Genomic DNA, 10,824 nt, shown 5'->3' with positions numbered 1-10,824 from the left:
AGTTCCTGCTCCTAGATCCGCGGATGGTACTGCTTCCACCCATCTGCTAAACCTGTCTATGATAACAAGCATGTATCTTTTGCCTTGTACACGCTTTATCATATCCACATAATCACAATACAAGATGTTTAAAGGGGCCTTCAGGTGTTGGAATATGGCCTATTGGTGTCACCATGCCTTTTCTTACATTGTATTTAGCACATACTTCACATGTGGACAAAAATTCATCCACCATTGCATATAAATAAGGAGACCAATATCCTTGCTGTTTAATTTTTCTTACTACTTCTCCCCTTGCACAATGGTCAAAACCATGTGCATCTGTAATAAGAATATTCAACAGTGAAGTAGGTGCAACAATGTGTCCTTCATGTGTAGCCAAATCTCCTGTGAGTCTTTTTTAGCTCCCCTTTGTTGCCACATTGATTGTTCATAAGGGCCTGCCTTGTGTTGTATTCCGAATAATGTCATCCAATTGAGGATGAGGTTCGATAAGTACAACAGGTGCTATACTGCTACTTGACACCCTGAAGCTTTTTTTAGCTTCTAGATCTGCTGCATTATTTCCTTTGATGACATAGTCATTTCCCTTCTTGTGTGCTTGACATTTGATTATTGCTAGTCGTTTTGGTAGCATCATAACAGAAATCAATTGCCCTATTTGTTCACTATGTTGAATGGGAGTCCCATCACTCTTTTTGAAACCTTCTTTGTTTCCACACTGCTCCGAATAGATGACATACACCATGAGCATACGCTGAATCTGTAAAAATGTTAGCAGTTTGTCCTTTTGCTAACTGACATGCAGTTGTGAGAGCTTTTAATTCTGCTAATTGAGCAGAGCAGGGCTGTACACAATGTTGTGATATCACAGATTCAAATTCTTTTTTGTTCACTACTGAATATCCTGTATGATTTCCTTCGTGATCCCTAAAGCTAGAACCATCTACAAAGTAAGTTACTTCTGCTTCAGTAATAGGTGTTGATTCTAGATCTGGTCGTAATCTAGTAAATGCCAAGGACTCATTCACACACTCATGAGGTTCTCCTTCAAAAGCCCAAAGGAATTAATTCAGCTGGATTAACGGTATGGCATCTTTTAATAGTAACATCTGGATATGTGAGTAATGAGGAATAGGCTAGAATTCGAGCTTGTGTCAGAACAAATTTCCCTTGTTCTATTAATTCCACAACTTTGTGATGGGTATATATTGTTACTGGATACCCATAGTTATTGTGGATGCTTTTTCATAAGCCATAATACACTGCAGCTAAACCCTGTTGGTAACATGGTGGGTATCCCTGGGCTACATTGTCTAATTTGTGCTATAGTATGCTATAGGCTGTTTTTTCCTCCCACTACAGGTCTCTTGCATTAATACAGCTGATGCATAACCATCAACTCTATTGCCACGTATAGATGAAACATTTTATCATATTCTGCCATTCCCAGGGCAGGGGCCTGTTGTAATTCTTTTTTTATTGCTTCAAATGCTAGTAAGGCATCTGTGTTCCATTTTAATGGATTTCTTAAATGTTGTTAATCCTGCTTGTTTCATAATTTCTCTCAAAGGCCCTGTCTTAACTGCATAGTCTTCTATCCAATCGGCACTAAAGCCTGTCATTCCTAGAAACGTCATCATTTGTCCTACTGTCTGAGGTAACGGTGTTTTACTTATACCTTCTAACTGAGCTGGTGCTATAGCTCGGGTACCAAATGCAATTAATCTTCCCAAGTATTCCACTTGAGGCTGGCAATACTGCAATTTGTTTTTAGACACCTTGTGTCCTCCTTCTGCTAATTTTGTCAACACCTTAATTGAGTCTTTGTGACATTGTTCTAGTGAGGGTAGAACAGATAATCAAATCATCCATGTATTGTAATAGTGTACCGTCTATTACAAGGTCTTCTAAATCATCCTTCAAAATCTTGTTGAATATATGGTGGTGAATGTTTATATCCCTGAGGAAGCCTGGTATATGTATATTGCTTATTTGCAAGTGTAAATGCAAATAAATATTTACTCTCTTCTGCAAGCGGTACACTAAAGTAGGCAGAGCAAAGATCAATTACAGTAAAGTATTTGGCATCAGGAGGGACATTTGTCAGTAAAGTGTGCGGGTTTGGTACCTCAGCTGGCATATCTTCCGTTATTTCATTTATTGTTCGTAAATCATGAACAAGTCGCCATCTATTTTTGTCTGATTTGATTACAGGCATAATTGGAGTGTTACAGTAACTAGTAGTTTTCTATCAATACCCCTGCCTTCACTAAGCCTTCAATTGTCTCCTTTATTCCTGCTTCCGCATCTGCCCGTAAGGGATATTGTGCTTTTCTAGGCAGACGTGCATTTGGCTTTAGTTGAACTCTTACTGGATTTGCTGATTTTATTAATCCAATATCTGTGTCATGTTGAGACCATAGCTCAGTTGGTACCTGACACTCCATTTCCTTAAATAATTCAGTCTCATTTGTGTTTATTAAATCAGATGCTGTAGTCATCTGTGTCATTTTATTTTGGCTGATAACTACTTCCTGTGGAATTCCCAGCAAACTGGTTGCACACAGAATTTTGATGTAATTTTTGTCAGCTGAATGAAAAATCAATGGGTTTTCTGTTGATTCCCATTTGCTTTGTTCTGCCCTTTTCATCATTGGTCCTAAATCTTTTGCTTTCCAATTTCTTCCTACATATACTGCAATATGCGGGACAGAGTTATTTACATTGAACCATTTTTTGACAAACTCACTTTCTGTTATGTTTAAAGCTGCTCCCTCTTTACCTATGATGATGTACTGGGAGACTATTTCAATCTGCTGTCCTTTTGTTTCTTTTTGCCATTTCTGTTCTATATCTTCATCCCTTTCTTGATCATACATCATTGTGCAATGAAATTCAGACTTTGATAGCTGTGCTTCAGGTATCTGTGCTTCAATAAACTTTCCCCATTTATTGACAGTCTGTCTCACATCTTGTTCTATCTGTCCTATCCAAAAAACATTTGCTTTTGGCTCTGCAACCATCATTTGTTTTTCTGTTCCTATTGAATCAATATATAATACCTTCTGGAGAACACCAAATTTGTAGTCCTAATTTACACAATGCATCTCTTCCTAACAAATTAATAGGAGTTTGATTTGATACCAGAATGGGCATTGTTATACTTTGATCTTTTGTTTGTAGACACACTGGAGCTGTTATGGGAATCAATTGCATTTTTCCCGAGAATCCTATTGTCTTTGCAAATTTTCCAGACAAGGGGAGATGTGAAGCATATTTCAAATTAATGCATGTTAAATTTGCCCCCGTATCTACCATAAATGGAAATGGTTTTCCCTCTATTTTAATCTGCATAATAGGCTCTTGATCAGCTTTTGTTGATAAAATTGGAAGCTGACTCTCCCCTTTAGGATTCTCTGGGCACCCCTAATAGCCTGGATTGGGACCTCCCCAAGGGTTTACTGGGCCCTGCACTGGGCCCTGAGTAGGCTGTTGCCAGCTCATCTCCCTTCTACCCTGAGGTTGCTGTGGCCATTGTTGAGTTGGACAGTCAGCTTTGATGTGTCCGGGCTGTCCACAGCCCCAGCACAAGGGGGGAGGCCTGTCTCTGCCTCTGCCTCTGCCTCTGCCTCTGCCTCTGCCTCTGCCTCTTTGCTGTATGGGGTTTTTTCTCCATCCCATTTGTCCTGGCTGTTGAGTATAAACATTTATTATGGGCACAGAGTTCAAGTGTTCATTTGGAGGGACTGCTGTAAGTAGGCTTGACTGAGTAGTAGGTTGTGGAGCAATTACTGGAGGCATTAGAGTCATTTGTTCGGCTGTTGCATTTGTCACTGAAGCTTGAATATTTTTCTTATTTTTCTTTGTGAGTTCTTCAAGCTGTAATTGAGTTAGTTTACGTTGTAACTCTTTCTCTTGACTTTTAAGTTTTAGTTCATTTTTTATTTGCTGTTCCACTGCATGAGACACATGGTCACAAAACTCTTTGTGTGTTTTAGACGTTAAACCGACCACATCCTCCAGCTTGCTTTTTACCGCTGGCGGCATAGCATCAATCACAGCTTGTCTAAACAATGTTGACATTAATGGGTCTCTTTCGGGATCCCCCTCAGTTTCTTGTTTCCACCTTTTCAGCTCTTTTTGGACATAAGTGGTTGGATTTTCTAAATCTCCAATTCCTTCTCCCTTCAGTGATTTAGGATTCAGTCTGATCGGATACTCCGCACGCAATGCCTGCCATACTGCTGGGCGGAATGCATCAAAAACAATCCCATCCATATTGTGAGAGTTCACTGCTCTGTTTAGAGTCGTGGTAAGAAGAATTTCATCCATCTTTGTCCCTCCAAGAATTTTAGCCAGCAGAGCTTTAACATCTCCCACTGCCAATAGCTTTCCCATTGTTTCCTCTTCAAACACTTTAATGAATTTCCCTGCACCCTCATGAATATCAGGAAGGCGAGTGACAAGCCCCTCGAGGTCCTGCGAAGCCCAGGGGACATACTGTCCCTGCTCACCCTTGATTAAAATTGGGAGCTGTGCGGCCAGTGGTCTAAGTGTCCCTTTATCTCTGCCCTGTTCCCATTTACCGTTCTCAAATAACTCCTCTGCCTGATTCTCATCCTCACTACCATAGAACAACTTACTCTTTCCTCTTTCCAATTTATTTACCTCTCTGATCTTTTTCCCTGATTCTCTAATTTTCTCTTCCATTTCTTCTTCCAAAGCTTGTGCTTGTGCTACAATATCTCTATCTTTCCTCCGTTTTCTTTCTAATCCTTCCTCAAACCAGGTTTTGTCTTCCTGACATGCTTTCATTTTTTCTAACGCTGTACGTGCTTGTCTATAACAGTCGAGTTGCAGACCTTCTGCATTCTCCTGTCTAGTTTGCTTTTGTGTTTTTACAGCTGGTTCCTCTCTATCTTCCGTCTCTAACTGCCCTTCTAACTCTAGTTCTCTGTTACCTCCATGGTTCCCTTGAGTAATGGGAATTCTTTTCCTAAAGGCAGATAGGGAGGGGGGTCTGCATATATCTTTTCTTTTCTCATGTTATCTTTCTCTGCCTCCTTTAGGACTTTCCTAGCCTGTTTTATACTCTTCAACATATCTTCACCTTCTTTTTTAAACAGCGCAAGTACTTTTTTCTCTTTTTCCCGTTTTGTTTCTCTTTTTTCTTTTTTCATATTGATGCTTTTAGTTTTATAGTTTTTTATCAGAGTTTCCATTTCCTCACACAATGCCACATCAAATGTCCCTTCCTTTGGCCATTTTGTCATCATATTTTTTGTTCTCTTCTGCCATTTCTTCGAGATTTTGTCTATTTGCTCTTTACACAGTGGATTTTTTAATCCAAGGATTTCCACTGGTGTGGCTGCCATATCTTTATTTATATTATTACCACCAACAATCAACTTTTTAGTTTTATATAGTAACTTGGTTACAATCTCTTCCTTTCCTTTCACTGAATTTAACTATTTTTTACCCCTTTCACCCTACTTTCTATTCTTTATTATGTGTCATACCCTTTTGAATTTAGTTTTTTATTGTCTCATGCGTTTACACTTTTTTAAATTTATATTATTATTTAACTGTCTATTTTATTTATCCTATTTTATTATCACTTTTTAGATAACTATTTCTAACAATAATTCTTTATTTTTATTTTTACTTCTCTTTCCTTTTTTGTCCACCCATGTATTAAATCTTTAATGTGGGAACTTCCTCCCTTGCTCTCACTCCCACTGTACTGGGCTCAGAAAATGTTCTCCCCCTTTCACACAGACATCCAAATTTCAAAACTCTATTATAGATCTCGGTTCAAACTTTATTGATACTATTTCCCTAAGCCCATTCACACTTGCTACACTCTTTATTGAGCCAGAGTGCTTATGCTTGCATACTTTTTCCCTTTATCTAAGGGATAATCATTCATTAATTGTCCTTTTATTGTCAAGGCTCATCATACATTCATCCCTCTCAAGTGGATCTGGGACGAGTCCAATTCTGCCGGTTCACACCTAAGTGAAGGTCCAGGAACGGTGCTCGACCCTTACCCACCCAATACGGAATTTATTGGTTCATACATTCATCATCTTTCATACGGTCATTCGTCCGGACACAGTTTCATCCACACAACAAAACACAGCTCTTTCTAGAGCTCGCTCTACCTAGAGCGTCCTTAAGGGCCCACTTATTCTGTCTGCTTATCCGTTTATCACTGCCCTTTCCTAGGTCACAGCTATCCAATAAACACAGACCATTGCATACAATGTCTTTTTGCCTACACCCTTTTTGTTTTAAATCTAGGTTACCTTACAAGGCTTTCCTTTCAATAAACCAAATATGTGCATGCGGTTATTTCTTCTGGAGTGAAACCCCTTTTTCAATTTGGATATCCTATTTTTTCTAAATATGGAAGAGTAGATTTTAAGTGTCCTTACCACTCAGAACTGACCTCAACCAACACAAACGAATTTTATAAGCAAAAATGCTTACCTTGTTTTATGGTGGCCACCCGGTTGTGTTGATCATCGGTCAGCTCAAAAGCGGCTGTCCACTCTGCCACTCTTGTCCAGTCCCATCTGGGGTGCCAAATCTGTGGTGTATTTCGCCGGTTCTCAGAAGAATCACACTCAGTCAGGGGTTTCTCACCGAAGAAAAGACTTTATTTTAAACAAAACAAAGTCGAGAGGACGTTGCAAGGAACTCTCCCGTGCGTTATTTGGTTTTTCCTTATATACATCATACATGGGGCGGTCCCACATAGACATGTCTCCTTTTAGACCATCATAAATCACAAGGGGAGGGGAGGCCTTTAAGGTATGTCTGACCATATGCTTATCTCTGTGCATTCCAGGGCATAGGCAACTTTGTCTATTAGATTTTAGGCCTGTAAGAGTTTAATAGAATAATAACTTTAAAACAAAAATGGCTAGATTCACATTGATTATATACTTGATTAATTGAAACTTTACTAATAAAAATCTTCCACAGTCTCCACCCATCCTTATATTAATACAGTGTTTTGCTGATTGTGGTAACCAGGGCCGCTGCTGGCCAAATGTGTGCCCTAAGCAGGATAGTATTGTTTTTGCCCCCCTTCCTCAAATATGATGATGGGGAAAAAAAAACACCTAGTATAGGGGTGAAAATAGAACTTTAATAAAATAAAAAAGTAAATGAATAAATTGTATTATTTACAAATTACAATTGTAGCTCTCGACATTTACCTATGGCTGTAACTTTATTATGACTCTAATTTATTTATAGTCTCAGGCCTAAGGAAATCATGCAAAAGGAAATTAAGCAGTTTTAAAACCATGGTTTATTTTTGTAAGGGTTGTGATATGCACATTTTTTGTTGAAGAAATTATAAAGGCTGTGTCATCTATAGCAACAACAACATCAAAAAATGATTAAGGATGATTTGTGGTGTTATTGTTAAAACCATGGGTAATTTTGTAAGGGAACCTAAAAAAAAAAAAAAAAAAAAAAAAAAAAAAACTTTCACAGGAATGTGCCTGAAAGTGATAAACGGACCTTGTTTTTACCTAAATGATTTATAATTTATTTTAATATATATTAAAAATGTATGAGGTGTGCATTGTAGCTGACACCTAAATGAACACATTACAGTTGTTTTTATGACTGCAAGTCTTTCTCCTCAAGTGCTATTGAGCTTCAAATTTGCGTTTGAGCCCATGTGAAAAAAGTTGAATAATTTACATATGATTTAAAGTTTATTTTAATAAATATCAAACATTCAATTCAATTGTGCATTATAGCTGTCACCTAGATGAACAATTACAGTTGTTTTTATGACTGTAAGTCATTCTCCTCAAATGCTGCTGACGTTAGAAAAGTGTATACTAATATCACATGTAACTTTAGAGACGGTCCCTAAATTTGAGACTTTCGAACGTCCAACGTCAAGCCAACTTTATGCCTGTTTTTTTGTTTGTTTTTTTGACTATCTTTAGTTTTCTTTTCTCTGCGCCGGATTGCTGATGTCATTTACCCGGGCATAGATGTTCATCCATCAATTATGAACATTCAGCCGAAAACATGAGGTGCGAGCGGTCGCGAGCGCGGATGGGAGAATGGCGGGGATGTTGCCCCCTCTGGGAGTTGGTGCCCTCTGCGTGTAGGGAGCGACGGCACTGATTATTTGACCATTACCTCTCCGCTCCTGCTGGCCTCTCTAATGCCACACCTGACCTTCACTGCTATAACATTGTATCACGGCCCCTCCTCTGCATTGCAGGGTGGTTCCTCCTGCAGGCAGAGGTGGGTCGTTAGTGCTGCCATTATATGAAAAATAATTATGTTCACAAAATAAAGAGAATTAACAAATAACATTCTTGATTTTATGGTATTTCATAAAACACCCCAACTTTTCTGGAATTGGGGTTGTGGATTATGCTTTGGCAGAAAGCGACACGTGTCAGTCACAACTGAAGGTGCCACAACATACTGCAAAATGTTCTGCAATTTTCAGCGGCATATGCCACAATCCAAGCTCAGTCAATAGCGTAATGTTGATCACAACATCATTAATTTCCACTTGTTACAAAAAGAAAATTTGGGGCCTATTTGTAAAGGTTAAAAAACGTGCTGTTTCAATATAGCTACAAGACAAATAAATAAAAAAATCAATTTCAATATTCTGACATCCAGAGCAACACACATGCATGCTTACACTTACATCTTGTTAATTGTGGTTTCACAAAATAGTTGATGCTGATGAAAAGAAGTAATACAAATTATATCTTCTCACTATCAGTGTTACTTGACACTTCAAGCTGAGAAAAAAAAAAATTACAGGTCTCCACCCATCCTTATATTCATTAAGTGTTTTGGGAACAGAAGCTTATTGATTGTTTGATTGTGTTCATGATGACCATCATCTCTCTGCTCCTGCTGGTCTCTCTTCTGCCACATCTGACCTTCACTGGTGAGACTCATTGTATAACAGTATATTATACTAACTGGTATGCACTGAATAAGCTGATTAATAGTTCTCTCTCTTTCTCAGCTCGTGTGAATGTGGGTATAGTGAACGGCACAGAAGCAAAACCCCACTCCAGACCTTACATGGTTTCTCTTCAGAAGTACTTTAAACATTTGTGTGGTGGATTCCTCATTTCTGATGAGTTTGTCTTGACTGCTGCACATTGCAAGTAAGACTGCAATTTAGTATGAACTGCAATAATTATAATAATAATGAGAATAAATAAACTTCTATAATGATGCCATTGTTCATTATACTAACAATATTTTCTTACACAGTAATAAGGGGCTAAAAGCTGTGGTTGGTGCACATGACTTAAAAAATGATAAAGGGTCCGTCCGCATTGGAGTGAAGTCATACCACATTCATCCAGACTTTAACAATCAAACTTTTATGAATGACATTATGCTTTTGAGGGTAACAGTAGTTCAAATGACTGGTATTAAAACAATTACTTGTGAGATAATATATGATTCTGCCTTTCTTTTAATGATGATATTGTTACTGCATTACAGTTAGAGAAAGAAGTCGAACAAAACAAGATTGTCAATAAGATTTCCATACCAACACAAGAGGGAGACATCAAAGCTGATTCTGTCTGCAGTGTTGCCGGCTGGGGAGAACTGATATTAAATGGGGGAAAAAGCAATCTTCTTATGGAAGTCGATGTGAAGATCATGAATAACACACAATGCAAAAATAAATGGAAGGAACTCTACTCAGCCTCACAGATGATATGTGTCCACGGCCATGGAGGAAGCTGTACCGTAAGTAAAAACAATATCAGTTAGAGACCATCCATAGTGAGAAGTATCACTTTAGTCATTGATATGTGTTTCTTCACAGGGGGATTCAGGAGGTCCTTTGGTTTGTGGAGACACTGCAGTCGGTGTCACTTCCTATGGTGACCCAACAGCCTGCAACAGTCTTAAACAACCTGAAGTTTATGCAAAGATTTCAGCATATCTCCCATGGATCCACTCCATAATTGCAAATTTTAAGTGATTTTTGCAATGAAAAAGGATGAAGTCTTTCTTTGAATGTTTAATAAACTAATCATGTGTGAAGCATCAATATGTGTAAGTAGTTCTTATTATTGCACCCCTATCAAACAGTACTGCTACTGCTACTGAACAGAATTAAATTAACCAAAATGACTTTTCCCATAATAATATAAAAGCCAAATAAATTCTTGATAATGATAGTTCATGATTATTAGCATGAAAACTAAAGTGAAATGTTCAAATTATCAATGTTCTTCTTCCCACATTGTGGTAACGAGTAGTGTATTTGGACACTTTATAACACTTAAAGTGATTCTGGGAGACTAGACTACAATGCTGGCTGTTCTGTTCTGACAACCAGTACGGTTACATATTTAAAGGATTTGCCACTAATGATTCAAATGTGAGTTTTGAGCAGTGTAGAGGAGCACTTGTTGTTGGTCGTTTCTCTGATCACAAATACAGACACGGTTTTTATGTTAAAGCGGTACGATGCAGTGTAACATGTAAAAAAATTAATAAAAAAATCAATTTAAAAATCCTTATAATCCATAATCCTTAAATATGTCCCATTGGATATTTTGGTCTTGTCACTCCCAGACATGACATCACAATATGATAAGGGGAGTAACATTTCCGTCACACGCCTGAGGTATTCGGCTAATCACAATGCACTGGTTAGCTGGCCAATCAGAGCACACCTCACTTTTCAGAATGATGAGCTTTGTTAAAATTGACTTGTTTCAGAATGACAGATCATAGAGGAGAAACAATAATGTATGTGACAAATAATGTTTTTTGAACCTTAAA

At 38.1% G+C, this 10,824-nt stretch overlaps 1 protein-coding gene across 1 annotated transcript; it reads left to right on the top strand.

Annotated features, from left to right (window-relative positions):
* The first annotated feature begins 8,121 nt into the window (after nt 1-8,121).
* On the top strand, nt 8,122-10,084 carry LOC113074374 (duodenase-1). Its single transcript, XM_026247210.1, has 5 exons — nt 8,122-8,953; nt 9,035-9,179; nt 9,289-9,427; nt 9,526-9,777; nt 9,857-10,084. Exons 1-5 carry the CDS (start codon nt 8,893-8,895, stop codon nt 10,013-10,015), a joined length of 756 nt encoding a protein of 251 aa, XP_026102995.1. The 5' UTR covers nt 8,122-8,892; the 3' UTR covers nt 10,016-10,084.
* Nucleotides 10,085-10,824: the final 740 nt, after the last annotated feature.

The sequence above is a fragment of the Carassius auratus genome, unplaced genomic scaffold (genome assembly GCF_003368295.1).
Source record: "Carassius auratus strain Wakin unplaced genomic scaffold, ASM336829v1 scaf_tig00014353, whole genome shotgun sequence".
Classification (NCBI taxonomy): domain Eukaryota; kingdom Metazoa; phylum Chordata; class Actinopteri; order Cypriniformes; family Cyprinidae; genus Carassius; species Carassius auratus.
The sequence above is the reverse complement of the archived record's forward strand: the minus strand, read 5'-3'. Positions and strand labels throughout refer to the sequence as shown.

What these genes read in the sequence shown, in the direction of transcription:
- LOC113074374 (XM_026247210.1), top strand. Translation starts at nt 8,893, where the DNA reads ATGATGACCATCATCTCTCTGCTCCTGCTGGTCTCTCTTCTGCCACAT. An exon ending in TTGACTGCTGCACATTGCAA is followed by an intron (nt 9,180 to 9,288) that starts GTAAGACTGCAA and finishes TTTCTTACACAG; the next exon opens with TAATAAGGGGCTAAAAGCTG. An exon ending in GCCATGGAGGAAGCTGTACC is followed by an intron (nt 9,778 to 9,856) that starts GTAAGTAAAAAC and finishes GTTTCTTCACAG; the next exon opens with GGGGATTCAGGAGGTCCTTT.